The sequence below is a fragment of the Drosophila eugracilis genome, unplaced genomic scaffold, assembly GCF_018153835.1.
Source record: "Drosophila eugracilis isolate 14026-0451.02 unplaced genomic scaffold, ASM1815383v1 contig_498, whole genome shotgun sequence".
NCBI lineage: Eukaryota > Metazoa > Arthropoda > Insecta > Diptera > Drosophilidae > Drosophila > Drosophila eugracilis.
Genome location: NW_024573369.1, coordinates 721360 through 746341, shown reverse-complemented (window position 1 = coordinate 746341; position 24982 = coordinate 721360). Strand labels below are relative to the sequence as shown.

The 24982-nt window shown below is 44.2% G+C and overlaps 1 protein-coding gene across 10 annotated transcripts in view; it reads right to left on the bottom strand.

The window, feature by feature from the left end:
- The window catches only part of LOC108105343 (ras GTPase-activating protein raskol), a 57121-nt gene that overhangs the window by 908 nt on the left and 31231 nt on the right, over positions 1-24982 (bottom strand). For 5 of the 10 annotated variants that reach the window (XM_017211842.2, XM_017211844.2, XM_017211843.2 and 2 more), the window contains 5 exons: positions 20135-20252; positions 19942-20069; positions 16366-19881; positions 16001-16304; positions 15197-15810 (listed from right to left, as the gene is read on the bottom strand). In XM_017211842.2, the coding sequence (XP_017067331.1) occupies positions 15576-15810; positions 16001-16304; positions 16366-19881; positions 19942-20069; positions 20135-20252 (4301 nt within the window). In that variant the 3' untranslated portion in view covers positions 15197-15575. Of the gene's footprint in view, positions 1-14724; positions 14773-15196; positions 15832-16000; positions 16305-16365; positions 19882-19941; positions 20070-20134; positions 20253-24982 lie in introns of those variants that run through there. The other 5 variants (XM_017211845.2, XM_017211840.2, XR_005993906.1 and 2 more) reach the window with 4 other exon arrangements.

The window sequence follows — 24982 nt, the reverse complement described above, 5'->3', positions numbered from 1 at the left end:
TTAGCAGCGGAGAGCCCGGCCTTCTTGCAGTTTCTTAGCTCTAACTTTGCTCAGAAAAGACGCAAAGCTAAAACAGTGACTGTTTCTTGCAGCTAACAACCAACACTTTAAGCCCCTATACCCACTTTTTACAGTGGTGTACTGCTCTTTTCCTGCGAGTGCTGATTTCATGGCTAAAAAATCAAAATGCAATATTTGTTGCGTGTTTTCAGCTCTAGCTCGGCCAAAACAAGGCGCACAGCCAAAAGAACGACTGTTTTGTGCTGCTAACGACCACCACTTACCACCCCTATCACTCGTTTTTCGATTTTGGGAAAGTCAATTTTGACCCAAATTTCGCATTTTTGATAAGGGGTACCATCATCAAAATTTTCAAAAAATGGCCAGAAATGAAGTTTTCCAGATTTGAATGCAAATCAATTGGGAATCATGGCAATCAAGTTACGAGCTCTACGAGGTATTACATTCCTCGTTTGGACCATTTTTGGCTCTGCTATGCCCAAAAGACTGATTTTTTGCCGCCCAAAATCAAGTATACGCCTTTTAGCAGCGGAGAGCCCGGCCTTCTTGCAGTTTCTTAGCTCTAACTTTGCTCAGAAAAGACGCATAGCTAAAACAGTGACTGTTTTATGCAGCTAACAACCAACACTTTAAGCCCCTATACCCACTTTTTACAGTGGTGTACTGCTCTTTTCCTCCGAGTGCTGATTTCATGGCTAAAAAATCAAAATGCAATATTTGTTGCGTGTTTTCAGCTCTAGCTCGGCCAAAACAAGGCGCACAGCCAAAAGAACGACTGTTTTGTGCTGCTAACGACCACCACTTACCACCCCTATCACTCGTTTTTCGATTTTGGGAAAGTCAATTTTGACCCAAATTTCGCGTTTTTGATAAGGGGTACCATCATCAAAATTTTCAAAAAATGGCCAGAAATGAAGTTTTCCAGATTTGAATGCAAATCAATTGGGAATCATGGCAATCAAGTTACGAGCTCTACGAGGTATTACATTCCTCGTTTGGACCATTTTTGGCTCTGCTATGCCCAAAAGACTGATTTTTTGCCGCCCAAAATCAAGTATACGCCTTTTAGCAGCGGAGAGCCCGGCCTTCTTGCAGTTTCTTAGCTCTAACTTTGCTCAGAAAAGACGCAAAGCTAAAACAGTGACTGTTTCTTGCAGCTAACAACCAACACTTTAAGCCCCTATACCCACTTTTTACAGTGGTGTACTGCTCTTTTCCTGCGAGTGCTGATTCCATGGCTAAAAATCAAAATGCAATATTTGCTGCGGGTTTTCAGCTCTAGCTCGGCCAAAACAAGGCGCACAGCCAAAAGAACGACTGTTTTGTGCTGCTAACGACCACCACTTACCACCCCTATCACTCGTTTTTCGATTTTGGGAAAGTCAATTTTGGCCCAAATTTCGCGTTTTTGATAAGGGGTACCATCATCAAAATTTTCAAAAAATGGCCAGAAATGAAGTTTTCCAGATTTGAATGCAAATCAATTGGGAATCATGGCAATCAAGTTACGAGCTCTACGAGGTATTACATTCCTCGTTTGGACCATTTTTGGCTCTGCTATGCCCAAAAGACAGATTTTTTTGCCGCCCAAAATCAAGTATACGCCCTTTTAGCAGCGGAGAGCCCGGCCTTCTTGCAGTTTCTTAGCTCTAACTTTGCTCAGAAAAGACGCATAGCTAAAACAGTGACTGTTTTATGCAGCTAACAACCAACACTTTAAGCCCCTATACCCACTTTTTACAGTGGTGTACTGCTCTTTCCCTGCGAGTGCTGATTCCATGGCTAAAAAATCAAAATGCAATATTTGCTGCGGGTTTTCAGCTCTAGCTCGGCCAAAACAAGGCGCACAGCCAAAAGAACGACTGTTTTGTGCTGCTAACGACCACCACTTACCACCCCTATCACTCGTTTTTCGATTTTGGGAAAGTCAATTTTCACCCAAATTTCGCATTTTTGATAAAATTTTCAAAAAATGGCCAGAAATGAAGTTTTCCAGATTTGAATGCAAATCAATTGGGAATCATGGCAATCAAGTTACGAGCTCTACGAGGTATTACATTCCTCGTTTGGACCATTTTTGGCTCTGCTATGCCCAAAAGACTGATTTTTTGCCGCCCAAAATCAAGTATACGCCTTTTAGCAGCGGAGAGCCCGGCCTTCTTGCAGTTTCTTAGCTCTAACTTTGCTCAGAAAAGACGCAAAGCTAAAACAGTGACTGTTTCTTGCAGCTAACAACCAACACTTTAAGCCCCTATACCCACTTTTTACAGTGGTGTACTGCTCTTTTCCTGCGAGTGCTGATTCCATGGCTAAAAAATCAAAATGCAATATTTGCTGCGGGTTTTCAGCTCTAGCTCGGCCAAAACAAGGCGCACAGCCAAAAGAACGACTGTTTTGTGCTGCTAACGACCACCACTTACCACCCCTATCACTCGTTTTTCGATTTTGGGAAAGTCAATTTTGGCCCAAATTTCGCGTTTTTGATAAGGGGTACCATCATCAAAATTTTCAAAAAATGGCCAGAAATGAAGTTTTCCAGATTTGAATGCAAATCAATTGGGAATCATGGCAATCAAGTTACGAGCTCTACGAGGTATTACATTCCTCGTTTGGACCATTTTTGGCTCTGCTATGCCCAAAAGACTGATTTTTTGCCGCCCAAAATCAAGTATACGCCTTTTAGCAGCGGAGAGCCCGGCCTTCTTGCAGTTTCTTAGCTCTAACTTTGCTCAGAAAAGACGCAAAGCTAAAACAGTGACTGTTTCTTGCAGCTAACAACCAACACTTTAAGCCCCTATACCCACTTTTTACAGTGGTGTACTGCTCTTTTCCTGCGAGTGCTGATTCCATGGCTAAAAAATCAAAATGCAATATTTGCTGCGGGTTTTCAGCTCTAGCTCGGCCAAAACAAGGCGCACAGCCGAAATTACGACTGTTTTGTGCTGCTAACGACCAACACTAACCACCCCTATCACTCGTTTTTCGATTTTGGGAAATTAAATTTTGGCCCAAATTTCGCGTTTTTGATAAGGGGTACCATCATCAAAATTTTCAAAAAATGGCCAGAAATGAAGTTTTCCAGATTTGAATGCAAATCAATTGGGAATCATGGCAATCAAGTTACGAGCTCTACGAGGTATTACATTCCTCGTTTGGACCATTTTTGGCTCTGCTATGCCCAAAAGACTGATTTTTTGCCGCCCAAAATCAAGTATACGCCTTTTAGCAGCGGAGAGCCCGGCCTTCTTGCAGTTTCTTAGCTCTAACTTTGCTCAGAAAAGACGCAAAGCTAAAACAGTGACTGTTTCTTGCAGCTAACAACCAACACTTTAAGCCCCTATACCCACTTTTTACAGTGGTGTACTGCTCTTTTCCTGCGAGTGCTGATTCCATGGCTAAAAAATCAAAATGCAATATTTGCTGCGGGTTTTCAGCTCTAGCTCGGCCAAAACAAGGCGCACAGCCAAAAGAACGACTGTTTTGTGCTGCTAACGACCACCACTTACCACCCCTATCACTCGTTTTTCGATTTTGGGAAAGTCAATTTTGGCCCAAATTTCGCGTTTTTGATAAGGGGTACCATCATCAAAATTTTCAAAAAATGGCCAGAAATGAAGTTTTCCAGATTTGAATGCAAATCAATTGGGAATCATGGCAATCAAGTTACGAGCTCTACGAGGTATTACATTCCTCGTTTGGACCATTTTTGGCTCTGCTATGCCCAAAAGACTGATTTTTTGCCGCCCAAAATCAAGTATACGCCTTTTAGCAGCGGAGAGCCCGGCCTTCTTGCAGTTTCTTAGCTCTAACTTTGCTCAGAAAAGACGCAAAGCTAAAACAGTGACTGTTTCTTGCAGCTAACAACCAACACTTTAAGCCCCTATACCCACTTTTTACAGTGGTGTACTGCTCTTTTCCTGCGAGTGCTGATTCCATGGCTAAAAAATCAAAATGCAATATTTGCTGCGGGTTTTCAGCTCTAGCTCGGCCAAAACAAGGCGCACAGCCGAAATTACGACTGTTTTGTGCTGCTAACGACCAACACTAACCACCCCTATCACTCGTTTTTCGATTTTGGGAAATTAAATTTTGGCCCAAATTTCGCGTTTTTGATAAGGGGGTACCATCATCAAAATTTTCAAAAAATGGCCAGAAATGAAGTTTTCCAGATTTGAATGCAAATCAATTGGGAATCATGGCAATCAAGTTACGAGCTCTACGAGGTATTACATTCCTCGTTTGGACCATTTTTGGCTCTGCTATGCCCAAAAGACTGATTTTTTGCCGCCCAAAATCAAGTATACGCCTTTTAGCAGCGGAGAGCCCGGCCTTCTTGCAGTTTCTTAGCTCTAACTTTGCTCAGAAAAGACGCATAGCTAAAACAGTGACTGTTTTATGCAGCTAACAACCAACACTTTAAGCCCCTATACCCACTTTTTACAGTGGTGTACTGCTCTTTCCCTGCGAGTGCTGATTCCATGGCTAAAAAATCAAAATGCAATATTTGCTGCGGGTTTTCAGCTCTAGCTCGGCCAAAACAAGGCGCACAGCCAAAAGAACGACTGTTTTGTGCTGCTAACGACCACCACTTACCACCCCTATCACTCGTTTTTCGATTTTGGGAAAGTCAATTTTGACCCAAATTTCGCATTTTTGATAAGGGGTACCATCATCAAAATTTTCAAAAAATGGCCAGAAATGAAGCTTTCCAGATTTGAATGCAAATCAATTGGGAATCATGGCAATCAAGTTACGAGCTCTACGAGGTATTACATTCCTCGTTTGGACCATTTTTGGCTCTGCTATGCCCAAAAGACTGATTTTTTGCCGCCCAAAATCAAGTATACGCCTTTTAGCAGCGGAGAGCCCGGCCTTCTTGCAGTTTCTTAGCTCTAACTTTGCTCAGAAAAGACGCAAAGCTAAAACAGTGACTGTTTCTTGCAGCTAACAACCAACACTTTAAGCCCCTATACCCACTTTTTACAGTGGTGTACTGCTCTTTTCCTGCGAGTGCTGATTTCATGGCTAAAAATCAAAATGCAATATTTGTTGCGGGTTTTCAGCTCTAGCTCGGCTAAAACAAGACGCACAGCCAAAAGAACGACTGTTTTATGCAGCTAACAACCAACACTTTAAGCCCCTATACCCACTTTTTACAGTGGTGTACTGCTCTTTTCCTGCGAGTGCTGATTTCATGGCTAAAAAATCAAAATGCAATATTTGTTGCGGGTTTTCAGCTCTAGCTCGGCTAAAACAAGACGCACAGCCAAAAGAACGACTGTTTTATGCAGCTAACAACCAACACTTTAAGCCCCTATACCCACTTTTTACAGTGGTGTACTGCTCTTTTCCTGCGAGTGCTGATTTCATGGCTAAAAAATCAAAATGCAATATTTGTTGCGGGTTTTCAGCTCTAGCTCGGCCAAAACAAGGCGCACAGCTAAATCCGTGACTGTTTTATGCAGCTCACAACCAACACTTTAAGCCCCTATACCCACTTTTTACAGTGGTGTACTGCTCTTTTCCTGCGAGTGCTGATTTCATGGCTAAAAAATCAAAATGCAATATTTGTTGCGGGTTTTCAGCTCTAGCTCGGCTAAAACAAGACGCACAGCCAAAAGAACGACTGTTTTATGCAGCTAACAACCAACACTATAAGCCCCTATACCCACTTTTTACAGTGGTGTACTGCTCTTTTCCTGCGAGTGCTGATTTCATGGCTAAAAAATCAAAATGCAATATTTGTTGCGGGTTTTCAGCTCTAGCTCGGCCAAAAAATGGCGCACAGCCAAAATTGAGACTGTTTTGTGCTGCTAACGACCACCACTTACCACCCCTATCACTCGTTTTTCGATTTTGGGAAAGTAAATTTTGGCCCAAATTTCGCGTTTTTGATAAGGGGTACCATCATCAAAATTTTCAAAAAATGGCCAGAAATGAAGCTTTCCAGATTTGAATGCAAATCAATTGGGAATCATGGCAATCAAGTTACGAGCTCTACGAGGTATTACATTCCTCGTTTGGACCATTTTTGGCTCTGCTATGCCCAAAAGACTGATTTTTTTCCGCCCAAAATCAAGTATACGTCTTTTGGCAGCAGAGAGCCCGGATTGTCGCCGTTTCTTAGCTGTAACTTTGCTCAGAAAAGACGCACAGCTAAAACATTAACTAATTTATGCAGCTAACAACCAACACTTTAAGCCCCTATACCCACCTTTTACAGTGGTGTACTGCTCCTTTCCTGCGAGTGCTGATTTCATGGCTAAAAAATCAAAATGCAATATTTGTTGCGGGTTTTCAGCTCTAGCTCGGCCAAAACAAGGCGCACAGCTAAATCCGTGACTGTTTTATGCAGCTCACAACCAACACTTTAAGCCCCTATACCCACTTTTTACAGTGGTGTACTGCTCTTTTCCTGCGAGTGCTGATTTCATGGCTAAAAATCAAAATGCAATATTTGTTGCGGGTTTTCAGCTCTAGCTCGGCTAAAACAAGACGCACAGCCAAAAGAACGACTGTTTTATGCAGCTAACAACCAACACTATAAGCCCCCTATACCCACTTTTTACAGTGGTGTACTGCTCTTTTCCTGCGAGTGCTGATTTCATGGCTAAAAATCAAAATGCAATATTTGTTGCGGGTTTTCAGCTCTAGCTCGGCTAAAACAAGACGCACAGCCAAAAGAACGACTGTTTTATGCAGCTAACAACCAACACTATAAGCCCCCTATACCCACTTTTTACAGTGGTGTACTGCTCTTTTCCTGCGAGTGCTGATTTCATGGCTAAAAAATCAAAATGCAATATTTGTTGCGGGTTTTCAGCTCTAGCTCGGCCAAAAAATGGCGCACAGCCAAAATTGAGACTGTTTTGTGCTGCTAACGACCACCACTTACCACCCCTATCACTCGTTTTTCGATTTTGGGAAAGTCAATTTTGACCCAAATTTCGCGTTTTTGATAAGGGGTACCATCATCAAAATTTTCAAAAAATGGCCAGAAATGAAGCTTTCCAGATTTGAATGCAAATCAATTGGGAATCATGGCAATCAAGTTACGAGCTCTACGAGGTATTACATTCCTCGTTTGGACCATTTTTGGCTCTGCTATGCCCAAAAGACTGATTTTTTTGCCGCCCAAAATCAAGTATACGCCTTTTAGCAGCGGAGAGCCCGGCCTTCTTGCAGTTTCTTAGCTCTAACTTTGCTCAGAAAAGACGCAAAGCTAAAACAGTGACTGTTTCTTGCAGCTAACAACCAACACTTTAAGCCCCTATACCCACTTTTTACAGTGGTGTACTGCTCTTTTCCTGCGAGTGCTGATTTCATGGCTAAAAAATCCAAATGCAATATTTGTTGCGTGTTTTCAGCTCTAGCTCGGCCAAAACAAGGCGCACAGCCAAAAGAACGACTGTTTTGTGCTGCTAACGACCAACACTAACCACCCCTATCACTCGTTTTGCGATTTTTTGAAATTCAATTTTGGCCCAAATTTCGCGTTTTTGATAAGGGGTACCATCATCAAAATTTTCAAAAAATGGCCAGAAATGAAGTTTTCCAGATTTGAATGCAAATCAATTGGGAATCATGGCAATCAAGTTACGAGCTCTACGAGGTATTACATTCCTCGTTTGGACCATTTTTGGCTCTGCTATGCCCAAAAGACTGATTTTTTTCCGCCCAAAATCAAGTATACGCCTTTTAGCAGCGGAGAGCCCGGCCTTCTTGCAGTTTCTTAGCTCTAACTTTGCTCAGAAAAGACGCACAGCTAAAACAGTGACTGTTTTATGCAGCTAACAACCAACACTTTAAGCCCCTATACCCACTTTTTACAGTGGTGTACTGCTGTTTTCCTGCGAGTGCTGATTTCATGGCTAAAAAATCAAAATGCAATATTTGTTGCGGGTTTTCAGCTCTAGCTCGGCCAAAACAAGGCGCACAGCCAAAAGAACGACTGTTTCTTGCAGCTAACAACCAACACTTTAAGCCCCTATACCCACTTTTTACAGTGGTGTACTGCTCTTTTCCTGCGAGTGCTGATTTCATGGCTAAAAAATCAAAATGCAATATTTGTTGCGGGTTTTCAGCTCTAGCTCGGCCAAAACAAGGCGCACAGCTAAAACCGTGACTGTTTTATGCAGCTAACAACCAACACTTTAAGCCCCTATACCCACTTTTTACAGTGGTGTACTGCTGTTTTCCTGCGAGTGCTGATTTCATGGCTAAAAAATCAAAATGCAATATTTGTTGCGTGTTTTCAGCTCTAGCTCGGCCAAAACAAGGCGCACAGCCAAAAGAACGACTGTTTCTTGCAGCTAATAACCAACACTTTAAGCCCCTATACCCACCTTTTACAGTGGGGTACTGCTCTTTTCCTGCGAGTGCTGATTTCATGGCTAAAAAATCAAAATGCAATATTTGTTGCGGGTTTTCAGCTCTAGCTCGGCCAAAACAAGGCGCACAGCTAAAACCGTGACTGTTTTATGCAGCTAACAACCAACACTTTAAGCCCCTATACCCACTTTTTACAGTGGTGTACTGCTGTTTTCCTGCGAGTGCTGATTTCATGGCTAAAAAATCAAAATGCAATATTTGTTGCGTGTTTTCAGCTCTAGCTCGGCCAAAACAAGGCGCACAGCCAAAAGAACGACTGTTTCTTGCAGCTAACAACCAACACTTTAAGCGCCTATACCCACTTTTTACAGTGGTGTACTGCTCTTTTCCTGCGAGTGCTGATTTCATGGCTAAAAAATCAAAATGCAATATTTGTTGCGGGTTTTCAGCTCTAGCTCAGCCAAAACTAGGCGCAGTGCCAAAAGAACGACTGTTTCTTGCAGCTAACAACCAACACTTTAAGCCCCTATACCCACTTTTTACAGTGGTGTACTGCTCTTTTCCTGCGAGTGCTGATTTCATGGCTAAAAAATCAAAATGCAATATTTGTTGCGGGTTTTCAGCTCTAGCTCAGCCAAAACTAGGCGCAGTGCCAAAAGAACGACTGTTTCTTGCAGCTAACAACCAACACTTTAAGCCCCTATACCCACTTTTTACAGTGGTGTACTGCTCTTTTCCTGCGAGTGCTGATTTCATGGCTAAAAAATCAAAATGCAATATTTGTTGCGGGTTTTCAGCTCTAGCTCAGCCAAAACTAGGCGCAGTGCCAAAAGAACGACTGTTTCTTGCAGCTAATAACCAACACTTTAAGCCCCTATACCCACTTTTTACAGTGGTGTACTGCTGTTTTCCTGCGAGTGCTGATTTCATGGCTAAAAAATCAAAATGCAATATTTGTTGCGTGTTTTCAGCTCTAGCTCGTCAAAAACAAGGCGCACAGCCAAAAGAACGACTGTTTCTTGCAGCTAACAACCAACACTTTAAGCCCCTATACCCACTTTTTACAGTGGTGTACTGCTCTTTACCTGCGAGTGCTGATTTCATGGCTAAAAAATCAAAATGCAATATTTGTTTCGGGTTTTCAGCTCTAGCTCGGCCAAAACAAGGCGCACAGCTAAAACCGTGACTGTTTTCTGCAGCTAACAACCAACACTATAAGCCCCTATACCCACTTTTTACAGTGGTGTACTGCTCTTTTCCTGCGAGTGCTGATTTCATGGCTAAAAAATCAAAATGCAATATTTGTTGCGGGTTTTCAGCTCTAGCTCGGCCAAAACAAGGCGCACAGCTAAAACCGTGACTGTTTTATGCAGCTAACAACCAACACTATAAGCCCCTATACCCACTTTTTACAGTGGTGTACTGCTCTTTTCCTGCGAGTGCTGATTTCATGGCTAAAAAATCAAAATGCAATATTTGTTGCGTGTTTTCAGCTCTAGCTCGGCCAAAACAAGGCGCACAGCTAAAACAGTGACTGTTTTCTGCTGCTAACAACCAACACTATAAGCCCCTTTACCCACTTTTTACAGTGGTGTACTGCTCTTTTCCTGCGAGTGCTGATTTCATGGCTAAAAAATCAAAATGCAATATTTGTTGCGGGTTTTCAGCTCTAGCTCGGCCAAAACAAGGCGCACAGCTAAAACAGTGACTGTTTTCTGCAGCTAACAACCAACACTATAAGCCCCTATACCCACTTTTTACAGTGGTGTACTGCTCTTTTCCTGCGAGTGCTGATTTCATGGCTAAAAAATCAAAATGCAATATTTGTTGCGGGTTTTCAGCTTTAGCTCGGCTAAAACAAAGCGCACAGCCAAAAGAACGACTGTTTTATGCAGCTAACAACCAACACTTTAAGCCTCTATACCCACCTTTTACAGTGGGGTACTGCTCTTTTCCTGCGAGTGCTGATTTCATGGCTAAAAAATCAAAATGCAATATTTGTTGCGGGTTTTCAGCTCTAGCTCGGCCAAAACAAGGCGCACAGCTAAAACAGTGACTGTTTTATGCAGCTAACAACCAACACTATAAGCCCCTATACCCACTTTTTACAGTGGTGTACTGCTCTTTTCCTGCGAGTGCTGATTTCATGGCTAAAAAATCAAAATGCAATATTTGTTGCGGGTTTTCAGCTTTAGCTCGGCTAAAACAAGACGCACACCCAAAAGAACGACTGTTTTGTGCTGCTAACGACCACCACTTACCACCCCTATCACTCGTTTTTCGATTTTGGGAAATTAAATTTTGGCCCAAATTTCGCGTTTTTGATAAGGGGTACCATCATCAAAATTTTCAAAAAATGGACAGAAATGAAGCTTTCCAGATTTGAATGCAAATCAATTGGGAATCATGGCAATCAAGTTACGAGCTCTACGAGGTATTACATTCCTCGTTTGGACCATTTTTGGCTCTGCTATGCCCAAAAGACTGATTTTTTCCGCCCAAAATCAAGTATACGCCTTTTAGCAGCGGAGAGCCCGGCCTTCTTGCAGTTTCTTAGCTGTAACTTTGCTCAGAAAAGACGCACAGCTAAAACAGTGACTGTTTCTTGCAGCTAACAACCAACACTTTAAGCCCCTATACCCACTTTTTACAGTGGTGTACTGCTCTTTTCCTGCGAGTGCTGATTTCATGGCTAAAAAATCAAAATGCAATATTTGTTGCGGGTTTTCAGCTCTAGCTCGGCCAAAACAAGGCGCACAGCTAAAACAGTGACTGTTTTATGCAGCTAACAACCAACACTTTAAGCGCCTATACCCACTTTTTACAGTGGTGTACTGCTCTTTTCCTGCGAGTGCTGATTTCATGGCTAAAAAATCAAAATGCAATATTTGTTGCGGGTTTTCAGCTCTAGCTCGGCTAAAACAAGACGCAGAGCCAAAAGAACGACTGTTTTATGCAGCTAACAACCAACACTTTAAGCCTCTATACCCACCTTTTACAGTGGGGTACTGCTCTTTTCCTGCGAGTGCTGATTTCATGGCTAAAAAATCAAAATGCAATATTTGTTGCGGGTTTTCAGCTCTAGCTCGGCCAAAAAATGGCGCACAGCCAAAATTGAGACTGTTTTGTGCTGCTAACGACCACCACTTACCACCCCTATCACTCGTTTTTCGATTTTGGGAAATTACATTTTGGCCCAAATTTCGCGTTTTTGATAAGGGGTACCATCATCAAAATTTTCAAAAAATGGCCAGAAATGAAGCTTTCCAGATTTGAATGCAAATCAATTGGGAATCATGGCAATCAAGTTACGAGCTCTACGAGGTATTACATTCCTCGTTTGGACCATTTTTGGCTCTGCTATGCCCAAAAGACTGATTTTTTGCCGCCCAAAATCAAGTATACGTCTTTTAGCAGCGGAGAGCCCGGCCTTCTTGCAGTTTCTTAGCTGTAACTTTGCTCAGAAAAGACGCACAGCTAAAACATTGACTAATTTATGCAGCTAACAACCAACACTATAAGCGCCTATACCCACTTTTTACAGTGGTGTACTGCTCTTTTCCTGCGAGTGCTGATTTCATGGCTAAAAAAACAAAATGCAATATTTGTTGCGGGTTTTCAGCTTTAGCTCGGCTAAAACAAGACGCACAGCCAAAAGAACGACTGTTTTATGCAGCTAACAACCAACACTTTAAGCCCCTATACCCACTTTTTACAGTGGTGTACTGCTCTTTTCCTGCGAGTGCTGATTTCATGGCTAAAAAAACAAAATGCAATATTTGTTGCGGGTTTTCAGCTCTAGCTCGGCTAAAACAAGACGCACAGCCAAAAGAACGACTGTTTTATGCAGCTAACAACCAACACTTTAAGCCCCTATACCCACCTTTTACAGTGGGGTACTGCTCTTTTCCTGCGAGTGCTGATTTCATGGCTAAAAAATCAAAATGCAATATTTGTTGCGGGTTTTCAGCTCTAGCTCGGCCAAAACAAGGCGCACAGCTAAAACAGTGACTGTTTTATGCAGCTAACAACCAACACTTTAAGCCCCTATACCCACCTTTTACAGTGGTGTACTGCTCTTTTCCAGCGAGTGCTGATTTCATGGCTAAAAAATCAAAATGCAATATTTGTTGCGGGTTTTCAGCTTTAGCTCGGCTAAAACAAGACGCACAGCCAAAAGAACGACTGTTTTATGCAGCTAACAACCAACACTTTAAGCCCCTATACCCACTTTTTACAGTGGTGTACTGCTCTTTTCCTGCGAGTGCTGATTTCATGGCTAAAAAAACAAAATGCAATATTTGTTGCGGGTTTTCAGCTCTAGCTCGGCCAAAACAAGGCGCACAGCTAAAACAGTGACTGTTTTATGCAGCTAACAACCAACACTTTAGGCGCCTATACCCACCTTTTACAGTGGTGTACTGCTCTTTTCCTGCGAGTGCTGATTTCATGGCTAAAAAATCAAAATGCAATATTTGTTGCGGGTTTTCAGCTCTAGCTCGGCCAAAAAATGGCGCACAGCCAAAATTGAGACTGTTTTGTGCTGCTAACGACCACCACTTACCACCCCTATCACTCGTTTTTCGATTTTGGGAAAGTAAATTTTGGCCCAAATTTCGCGTTTTTGATAAGGGGTACCATCATCAAAATTTTCAAAAAATGGCCAGAAATGAAGCTTTCCAGATTTGAATGCAAATCAATTGGGAATCATGGCAATCAAGTTACGAGCTCTACGAGGTATTACATTCCTCGTTTGGACCATTTTTGGCTCTGCTATGCCCAAAAGACTGATTTTTTTCCGCCCAAAATCAAGTATACGTCTTTTGGCAGCAGAGAGCCCGGATTGTCGCCGTTTCTTAGCTGTAACTTTGCTCAGAAAAGACGCACAGCTAAAACATTGACTAATTTATGCAGCTAACAACCAACACTTTAAGCCCCTATACCCACCTTTTACAGTGGTGTACTGCTCCTTTCCTGCGAGTGCTGATTTCATGGCTAAAAAATCAGAATGCAATATTTGTTGCGGGTTTTCAGCTCTAGCTCGGCCAAAAAATGGCGCACAGCCAAAATTGAGACTGTTTTGTGCTGCTAACGACCAACACTAACCACCCCTATCACTCGTTTTTCGATTTTGGGAAATTAAATTTTGGCCCAAATTTCGCGTTTTTGATAAGGGGTACCATCATCAAAATTTTCAAAAAATGGCCAGAAATGAAGTTTTCCAGATTTGAATGCAAATCAATTGGGAATCATGGCAATCAAGTTACGAGCTCTACGAGGTATTACATTCCTCGTTTGGACCATTTTTGGCTCTGCTATGCCCAAAAGACTGATTTTTTTCCGCCCAAAATCAAGTATACGTCTTTTGGCAGCGGAGAGCCCGGCCTTCTTGCAGTTTCTTAGCTCTAACTTTGCTCAGAAAAGACGCACAGCTAAAACAGTGACTGTTTCTTGCAGCTAACAACCAACACTTTAAGCCCCTATACCCACTTTTTACAGTGGTGTACTGCTCTTTTCCTGCGAGTGCTGATTTCATGGCTAAAAAATCAAAATGCAATATTTGTTGCGGGTTTTCAGCTCTAGCTCGGCCAAAACAAGGCGCACAGCTAAAACAGTGACTGTTTTATGCAGCTAACAACCAACACTTTAAGCGCCTATACCCACTTTTTTACAGTGGTGTACTGCTCTTTTCCTGCGAGTGCTGATTTCATGGCTAAAAAATCAAAATGCAATATTTGTTGCGGGTTTTCAGCTCTAGCTCGGCTAAAACAAGACGCAGAGCCAAAAGAACGACTGTTTTATGCAGCTAACAACCAACACTTTAAGCCTCTATACCCACCTTTTACAGTGGGGTACTGCTCTTTTCCTGCGAGTGCTGATTTCATGGCTAAAAAATCAAAATGCAATATTTGTTGCGGGTTTTCAGCTCTAGCTCGGCCAAAAAATGGCGCACAGCCAAAATTGAGACTGTTTTGTGCTGCTAACGACCACCACTTACCACCCCTATCACTCGTTTTTCGATTTTGGGAAATTACATTTTGGCCCAAATTTCGCGTTTTTGATAAGGGGTACCATCATCAAAATTTTCAAAAAATGGCCAGAAATAAAATTTTCCAGATTTGAATGCACATCAATTGGGAATCATGGCAATCAAGTTGCGAGCCCTACGAGGTATTACATTCCTCATTTGGACCATGTTTGGCTGTGCTATGCCCAAAAAACTGATTTTTTTCCGCCCAAAATCAAGTATACGTCTTTTGGCAGCAGAGAGCCCAGTTTTGTTGGCTGTAACTTTGTCAAAACAAGACGCACGGCTAAAACAACGGCTGTTTTATGAAGCTTACTACCGAAACTTAAAGCCCCTATACTTACTTTTGTCATTATCGTTCTGATATTTCGGCGCGAGCTCCGATTTAATGGCTGAAAAAATAAGGAAACACAATTTCATCAGAAATTTGCAAAATTAATTGCGGCTTTTTACCTATAGCTCAGCCAAAACAAGACGCACAGCCAAAAGAACGACTGTTTTGTGCTGCTAATGATGATACCCCTCATAAAAAATGCGAAAATCGGCTTGTCCCGATGTACGCATTAACATGAAAGTATGCTGCTCTTAACTCAGCCAATAGTGGTTCGTATAAGGAATGCTATACGACGATGTATTTCATTATTAAAGTTCGACTGCATTCAAAATATGAAAATATTTCTTTTGTGTTAGCAGAATCTGCAGCGCCAAAAAGATTTTTGAGATTTAAAATTGTTATTTCCCAGTAAAATAATATAATTTTTTGGTGTTTTATAGAGATTTGAAATGGGAAATAAGTAAAGTAAGTTGCGGAAGAAGTTTTGTCTAACTTTGGTTATAATTTTATTCATTATCTTAACTTGTTCTTGTTCTTCTTCACTTCCATGCTCCGATCTTCTGGTTTCTGGGTTTATATCTTACTGCCTTTGCAGCTGCGTTTAGCGTTTTCACATTTTGTTGTTGTTTTTAAACATAGATTGAGAAATTATGTATAATGTATGTATGTTATGTGTAATTATTATATTAAACATGTAGTATAATTTATGTAGCATACAAAAAAATAGCTAAAAAAAAAATAAACAAAAAGGTATCCTTAAGACGGAACCGCGACGGTGTCTCCTTGGTGCCCTACCTTTAGTAGTCGCGGTCTCCTCCCGATCCTCCTACGATCTCTCTAACCTTCTTCTCCCCCATCCGCTCACTGTGGCTTCTGGGTCTTTGGTGGTGCTTGGTGCTGCTGTTGCTGCTGCTGCTGTTGCTGCTGCGTCTCGTACCGCTGGCGCAGTGCGGTCAGGGCACTCAAGAGACGACTATTGGCCGCATCCAGTGCTGCGATCTGCTGGCCCTGCTCCTCGATCACGCGCTGCTTGTGGGACAGCGCCAGCGACATCTTCAGCTGCTCGCGACGCAGCTCCTCCTCCATGGTGATGAGTCTGCAGGAGGATTGAAAGAAACTTTAATTAGGTTTTCCATTGAAGGATTAGTTTTTCAAAACAAATATTTTAAGTGTCATGTGGCCAAAATTAGTGATTAATAAAAGCTTTTTCTAATCTTGCAAGCAGCTTTGTGGACCTCTTTTTGGCTACATCGTAATCATAATCTCGAATCGAGTTCAATCCCCACCTGTCGATGATGCTCCGCATGGTGGACTCCGACTGCAGGCTCAGGTTGTTCGATCCATTACTGCCCGCCGCCCGCTGTAGACCAAAGAGCTCATCGCTAGAGTCCCGCAGCTCCGCCTCATCCCGATCTAGTGTATGACATAGGGTGTCCAGCGTCTGCTGCAGCAGCTGGATCTCCCCGTTCTGGTCATAGCTCTTGCCCAATCCCTGTTCTGAACCTGCTCCTCCGCCACCGCCACCGCCGCTGCCGCCACTGCTGCGCAACTGTCTGCGTCGCTTGCCCTCCTGCACTTGGTTGCAGTGTCCTGAAAACAGGGAATATCGGAAGTTAGTTTCTGTTTTGGTAGATCAACTTCCCCAACTCACCCTCCGTGTCCGTGCTGCTGTCGGAAAGCGTGCGCGCCGAGTCCAAACTCAGACGCCTCTGTGCCGCCGATGTGGCAGATCCTACGCTTCCTGCCACACTGCCTGCATACTGCTTCAACTCCTGATCCCGTTCCCTTTGATGCTGCTGCTGCTGTTGCAACTGATGCTGCTGCTGCTGCTGTTGGTGGGGATGCTGATGGTGTCCAGAGACACTGGATGTGGCCATGCCATAGCCCACATTACCACTGCTGCCGCCGTAGCCACTGCCATAGACATCCTCCCGTTTGAGCGGTCCATTCAGCCGCCCGTAGGCTGATGAGCCACCGCTCTTGCCCAGATTCGAGTTGGAAGCGGATGCCGAGTTGGAGGAGCTACTGCCGCCGCTGAGCGAACGTTGAGCCTCCAATTTGGTGGTTATTCCCGCTCCAGCTGCCGCAGCTGCTGCATAACTGAAATAGTTATCCGCCGAGAGTTGCTCATCCGAGGAACTGGGCGTCAAAGTGGCCGCCTCTAAGGCTCCACCACTGTTGAGGAAGGCAGCCCTGGCGGCCACTAGTCCACCACCAATCGGTTTTAAGCGGCTACCAAACTGCTGCTGTTGCTGAGGATTACTCGGGCCTGAAGATCTGGACGAACCCGTTTGGGGCTGTAGCTGGTAGGAGGGATTCTTGAAGGCCAGCGGTGCATTGTGACTGCCCATCGCGGCCTTCAGCTGGCTCTCCACGGGACTGGAGGACTGCGAGGGCGACGGATTCGTGGAGATGCTCTGGTAACCCGAGCTGCAGTGGCTGCTCTTCGCCGACAGCTGCTCCTTGCCGGGCACAGCTGCCGGTTTAAGGTGACCCTGAGGGTTCTGCTGGCTCTGGCTGTGATGATGATGATTACCTGGCTCCGCCACATCATGCTCCTCGGCGTACTTGAACAGATCGTCGAGATCCTCCAGGTTCTTGGGCATATTCGAATTGGGATTCAGATTGCTATTCCCACGCCCATAGCCACTGGAATGATCGGGTATTCCCAGATTCAACTTGTGGTGGCTCCGTCCCGCCCCAGCTGGACCCAAATTTGACTTCATCATGGGTGTGGGTGACTTGCAGACGAAGGCACTGCTCGTATCCAGGCCGGAGATCTGTATCTGGAACTCCCCGTGCATGTCGTCGTAGCTGCCGCTCTGGTTATTATTGCTGCTCATATTGCCATTGGTATTGGGATTCCCGTTGCGTGGCAGTGTCCTGGAGCGTGTGCTCGATGGCGTGCTAGCCTCGTAGTCATTGCCATTATGCGACATATACGGATAGTTCATCCGTTCCATGCGCTCCATGGTGCTGGAGGCACTCGTCTGTGGCGCCGGCGGGCAGTGATGTGGATGCAATTGCTGCGGGTGGTGGACATGCTGCTGATGGCCATGCAACAGATTGCTGCTGCTGCCATTGAGCGACGAAGATGCCATCGAGGTCTGGGACTGGGCATGCTGCAGGCCACCTGGCGAGCTCATATACTGATTGCCAGCAATGGAGGTTTGTGAATTGGAGAGCAGCTGGAGAGGATGTTGGTGGTGTGGATGCTGTTGCAGCTGATGCTGCTGTTGTTGTTGCTGCTGCTGTTGCTGTTGCTGCTGCTGCTGTTGCTGCTGCTGCTGCTGCTGCTGCAGTAAGCCATTAACCGTGGGATCATTGTATCTAAAGATATTCTTCTCCAGGGAATTCGGCGTAAGTACACCCCTCATGATGCCACGCTCCGCGGACAGAGGCTTGCTAACAATCGCATGTTGCGGCTGAGCCAACTGGCTTTGCTGTGGCAGCAACTCCTCGGGATTGGAGCCCACATGCGAGGCCGATGAGCCTGGATTGCGATTCTCCTGATTCTCGCTGGCTATCGAGTGCGTGGATGAGGTGGCCGGCAAATAACCACCGGGCAGTGCTGTACCCAAGCCATGCTCTTTGGCCCGACTGATCTCGTCCAGGATGTGCTGCAGCGGATCTAGTTCATGCTGCCTGGCCTCCGGCAGCTTGGCCAGACTTTCGCTGAGCAGGCTGTGCAAGATGGACAGCTGTTTACCCTGGTCAATGTAACCAGCCCAATCGAGTATCGAATCAGGGGCAGGATGCTCCGGCCGTGTCGATATGATCTCCAAGAACTGCTGCATGCGCGATGCCTCCAGTTCGAGGAAATCGTTGAGGAACTCCATGAAGTTCTCCTTGCCCTGGAAGCGGGTGAAGTTGGCCAACGTTTGCAGGGTCTTAGCCACCAGTGTGAGATTGCGGGTGGCCCTCGCCGACGGCAGTTCGGTGGTGATGTTGAAGAGCGACGGTGACAGGATGGCTGGGCATAGGAAGCGCAAGAAAATGCTCGCCGAGATCAGGTTGTCGGCCATATCTTGGCGACCCAACTGTTGCAGGCGCTCCCGGAACGTGGCAAAACAATTTCGCAGCTGGGCAGGGAAGTGCTTGTGCGACTCGAAGATGCATTGCCACGCCCCACGCACTGCGCCGCGCAAGGCGGCCTGCTGTCGCTGCAGTGAGCCCGCCGACGAACCGCTCGCCTTGGTTGGATCCACCTCGCAGTCCCTCTCCGACTGAATCAGCTCGTTTATGGGTGCGGACAGTGTGTCCTGCAGATACTGTTCGCCCGTCAGCTTGAGGAATGCCTCCATGCTCTTGGTGGCCAAAGAGTTACCCCTGAAGGTAAGCCTCTGATCACCCACTCGCAGCAGATCCAAGGCCACCACATCGGTTAGGAAGGCTCCGGCCAATCCCTGGGCATGCATCAGCAGAACCAGGGCCTGTCCAATATCCTCCTTGGCCTTGACCCCAATCACCGGCTCCAAGGTCTCGCACACTCGCTTGTAGTTCTCCTTGAGGTAGGCCAAGAAGTTGGCATACACATTGATGGGCAGGATATCGGTGCTCTGGAATCGGCACTTGATCCTCAGCGTAGGCAGCTGCTCCTTATCCTTCGATCCACTGCCTCCGCCGCCCGATGTTCTGCCCAGACTATCGCCCGCCTTGTCGCTCAGTATGGGATACCATTGCTCGCAGGGCAATCTGGAGGTAACCTCGTGCACGGGTATCTTCACGGATCCCACAAACTGGTACTTGTCCCGCTTCTTCTTCTTGTCCACCTCACGGAACACATTCACAGTGATCACATTAATCTCGGGTATATCGGGGAAGTCAAAGTGCTCTCCCCAAAACAACAGATCCGTCTGGAGCTTCACCGATGTCCTGCCATACAGGGTCTTGTCCAGTTGCAGTTCACAGAAGTAACGCTTCTTGGGAGGCAGATTCTTCGCCTCGTATACCCACATCTTCAGGGAGTTGTCCGTGCGACGAGTGTGCTCCGCATTCGGTGCTATCGACTTGCGCAGCGAGTAGATCCAAAGATCACGCTCCTGGCGCGATCCGCACGAATAGTAACGCTCGCCACGAGGCCCGCCCCGTACCTGGAAACAGTGGCGTCGTCCCAGGACTGACTGGTGCACAGGAGCCACGCCCACGGCCCCAGTGCAGGAGAGATCTAAACGGGATACCAGAAGGTTATAATATAGGATTGGCCAAGCAAGAGACGAAGACTCACCTATGGTGGACATGACGGCGTGACTGGAAAGCAGACTCTCGTGCGAGCGGGAGCCCCTCAGTCCGCCGGATCCGCGCTTGGTCCGCTCCAGTTTGGTCACCGACTTGGTCCGCTTAAGGGGATTAGATCTAGTACACGAAGAAATAAGATTGTCAATGCTCATATAGATCAATAATCTGAGATTAAAACTCACTTTTTGGAAAAGAAATTGGTGAATCGCGAGGTGGCATTGTGCTCCGTCTGGTTTTTGCTGCCCAAGATGGGCGTGGTAGGGGCTGATCCACGGCGGCACGCCTTCTCATAGGAAGTATCTGAAAGAAATAAAAGGAAAACGAGAAAACGAGGATATTAGAAGGGATTATCTCACAAGTGCCGTCTCTCATTTCGAACACATTTCATTGACCTTCTTTTCAGGTGATTCAGGCAAATATTTTAATCCCCCAATGATGAATTCCCAGCTCCAGCGCCTCACATCTTCTTCCCCCGCACACATTTTTCCCAATTTCCGTATAACAAAAAACAGAACATCGGTTTCAGTTTTTTTCTGTCTTTCGACGACTTAAAACTGGTTTCCAGCCTTTGCCAGTCGAACAAAAGAAAAGGAGCAGCTGCTGCTCGAATGAGTTTATCCCAGCAGCTCCGGAGAGCCATCAACATAGCCGCATCACCTGCCGCAAAAAAAAAAAACATCAACAACAACAGCAACAAAAAACCAAACAACAGCCGGAGCACAGCCAGAAAATGAGGCAGCAGCAGGGGGCAGTGCCAGCAGAAAGGGGCAGGTAAGCATGATTCATCATGTGCCTCATTACCGTGGCAAGATGCTCAGCGAGTACACTCGTCAACAAAGGCCATAGAACCAAACACTCGAAAAGTGGTCTAAATTCAAGACCTGTTTTTCTTATCTCTTTCTTGATATCGAAATATCATCTTAATTATCCGTTTAAATGATATCACAGAGGAATAACAGGATTAGCAAGTTGATAATTATGATTGTTATTTGCATTCAAAGTGGTTTTCCTAAGTATGATCTTTGTCATCGCAGAAGCAACACTTGATAAATAGTTTTAAACTTTCAGCAAATAATATTCCTTACATGCCCAGCACAAGCACATTCCATAGATTTTCCCCCAAAATCCCCGTTTTCCCAGTGCAATCGCAAGTGGAAACTTTATTGGAATCCCGAGACTAGAAACCAGTTTTCACCTGGGCATCTCTTCACCTTCATTTGCCTTCTCTTCTTGCCACAAAACCGCCCGCACAGCCAAGAAACCAAAGAACAAAGCGACCTTGTCGAAGGCAGGCCACCTACAAAGTTAGCCATGAAAAAGGGAGAAGGAGAAGAAGATGTAACCCATGGACGTGGCCATATACCAGAAGTCTGACTCATCAGGGGGAGAGCAAACATCATGTTTATCTGATGGCATGCAAAAGGGGCATCGGGAAAAGCAGGGCATTTCCATGTTTTATGAGTAACTCCGCCCAAACCGTTTGGTTTTGTGCTCTGCTGTCCCTTCCGCATTTCCCGGTTGATTCATTTCAATGGCCACCAGATGCAAACACCACGATTTGTCATTCATTCAAAAAATACAAAAACCAAATATATGATATAAGAATCTACGAAGGGTGGACAGCAAATTGTGTCATGTTTGACAGGCTGGCATGCTGGCATGTTGGCATGTTGGCAATCAAAAACACACAACTTCTATTAATAATAAAGGCAGCAGAGAAAAAAAGATAATTATGAAATATTTCTATATAAGATCAAAACTCGTTGATGAGCAACTGTATCACCGTCTTAATCTTACCGCCTGGTGTGCAAAACAAACACCAAAATCCGGAAAAAAAACAAAGAACCAAAACCATCATGAATGAAAAAGGTGAGTCTCGCATTTATACCGTTTTCGTAGAAGGTGGGTGGCTCTTCCACGCCCCCAGATTAATGCCAAATCTAGAATAGGCACGCAAATCAGGCCAAACACACCCTAAAACCATTCTGGTTTTTAATTAAAGTTAACTAGAAAGGGATGTTATCTCAACATTTTCAACATTAACATAAACATGGTTCTCTTTTCTCAAACTTTCCATAACAATCTGGGGCAAGTTGGCTTATCATATTTATGTAGCAACAAGCTGCAATAACTTCAGCACTTCTAGTAATTTTTATGTTTTATTACCCACAAGTTCTTGGGACAACCTAATAATTTCAAATTCGATGTGTTATTTTATAGTTGACCCCCATCATCATAAGCATGTAGTAAGCCAGAGTTCAAGAACTGATTAGGTCTCTCCAATAAATGATACAACAGAAGATCGTCTGTTTCTGTGATCCCAAAATGATGGCAAATACCATTTTTGGTTGCAAATAGGTGGGCTTATCGCATATATAGTGCGATGAAGTCAGCGGAGATCAGGTTGCTGGTGGCCGATGGCTGGTTGCCTACTTATTACATTTCATCTCCCGGGAGTGTGTAATAATTTGCTTTTTTGGCCATATGACCGGACCTCCAAGACCGCGAGATCATGATCGTGTGATGTGATGAGGCTGCTGGCTAGCTGGCTGGCTGATGCTGAAACGCCGCTGACACAGATGATATTGCTCATCGCTTGAGTCACCCTATAAATTCTTTCGCTTTTCGGGGTTTTAAGTTTTAAGTTGTAGGTTTTTAAAGACAGCTTGTAATTAAAACGGATTAAAGACGACGCTGGGTCGCTTTCACTGCTGATCGATCGGATTTACCTAGCTGCTGCCCTCCCTGGGGCAGATGCTAACTGTGCGATAAGGTCAGAGCTCAATTATCAGCGCGTTAAGTAAACCAAAAAGAAGAAGACGAAAAAAGCCAGACAGCAGCATGTGGAAAGTGTGGAAAATGCGTACAGTGATCACTCACTATCTCACGATCCGTCAGAGTCAGTGGGGCCCTGATAAATGGAACTAGCCAACGATCGTGGCAGATAGATAAATGGCCCCTGTATCTGTATCTTTATCTCTTCTTCGCTTCTTTGCTTAGCTCTTCTCTTCTCGAAAATGTCAACAGCTCTGCGTTTGAGTGATAAGTGATATAGGGTATACGAGTATATGATATGATATATGATCTATGGGGAGCACAGTCTTCTGTGATAAGGCCTCGATCAATAATAAACTAACTTCGTTTGCTCTCGAAATCATAAATTTTCCTATCTGTTTTTCCCTTTTTTGTTTCGTCTATCTCAATATTATTTCCATCGTCGTCGTCCGAGTTTATCGACGAAAATAAGAAATAAATAGAAACCGCTTTGGGTTAAGTCGTTAGTTACGAAAGCGCTTGCCTGTTATCACATTACAAATAAAATGCAACTGCAACTGCAACAGCAACAGCAACTACAACTACACTGGGCGAATGCAGCGGCAAACAACGGCAAACCGACGGCGTCACAAGAGTTCCGATTCTGAATCACACTATCTGCATGTTTGCTGGCCACTTGAAATCGAAACCAAGTCACTGGGAAAAATATTAAAAGGTTTTTTGGGTATTTACTCTGTATGTAACTTTTTCCAACTGGTCTAGACTATAATATATTTTAGATTTTATAAAAGAGACTAAGCCTTAAAAATCACATGACAAAGAGATATAGTAAACAGTTGTGGGCCCAGACAATGACTCAAGATAATGGAACATAATTGCAGAAATCACAATTTGTTGGTTAATCTTTAAAACTATCATCAAATTGACACCAATTATTTGCAGTGCATCAGCGAAAAATGGCAGCAACAATTTGAGTTTTAAAATAAAGCGGTTCGTTTGTTTGGCATTCTCATTCTCGTCTCTCCCGCTCCCGCTCCCGCTCCCACTCTCTCTCTTACTTCACGAAAAAAAAAAAACTGGTTTCTTGTGCGGGTGTGTGTGAATCATAATAAAATAACAACAGTCCAGAAAAAAAGCAACGAAATTGAAATTGTAGCCAGAGAATGGAAGGGAAAGAGCCAAAGCAGATAGAAAGAAAGAAAAAACAAAGACAAAAGGAAACGACGCCGCACAGTGGGACCATCATTTAAATGATCACAAATCGAATTGGCCACACTTCTTCGTCGGTGTTAATGCGAATCGATCGGGCATTTAACGGTACCACAGAGCGTGCTTCTCCCCATCTCTTTCCCACTCCCTCGAACTCATTGTAATGCAATGGGCTTCGCGGCGTTCCAAGTATAGAAAACTGATTCCGATTCAATGACCAGCACAGCGGGAATAATTCAAGAAGTCGTCACTAGTTGAAACCAAAAAAAAAAAGAGAAAGAAATGAGGAAAAAACACGCCAATGGCGTTCCTGGAATACGAAATCAAAATGCAAGAGGATGGATAGATACACTTAGTGTACAGATACCCCAATCACTTTCAGATCTACTTGGGTTCAGTTTGGTTTCTACACAAGAAGAAAACAAGGTCAAAGATCACAGCAAATCATGTTTAAGTATCAGAAATCAAGATGACTTTATTTTATGTTTTTTGTATAGAAAACAAGCCAGGAAGCAGTAGAGAAAAGAAACATCTACAAAAGCACTATCACTTTAAAACAAAATCAATAATATTGATTGATCATATAACCCATTCTCATATCAGTCACATTATTTAATATTATTTATTTTCTGTGTACTAATATGAAGCCCATGGTGCGACGCTTCGCTGCCTTCCAGGGCCATCAAATTGAGCTACAATTGAGCCTCACAATTGGGCTACGTTCCAAAAGATATATATACCCATGAACATATACATATACATATATATATATATAGGTATGTTGCGTGGTTGGGGGAGGAGGGTTCACCTCCGATCGTGTGTAAATAAAGTAGCTGGCTTGATGATGGCAAACGTCGCAAAAGAAACGCACAGGAAGGCTTAATAAGAGCCGCCAGAAAGTGTGAAGAACACACGGGTAAAAAAGAGAAGGGGCACAGCTGCACAGCTGCGGTCATAATAATAGCCCTTAAAACATCTGTCCATAAAATAGTAATAGTAGGTAACCGTAATAAAAGACGCAATTTACAAGCATAACATTGTGTTCA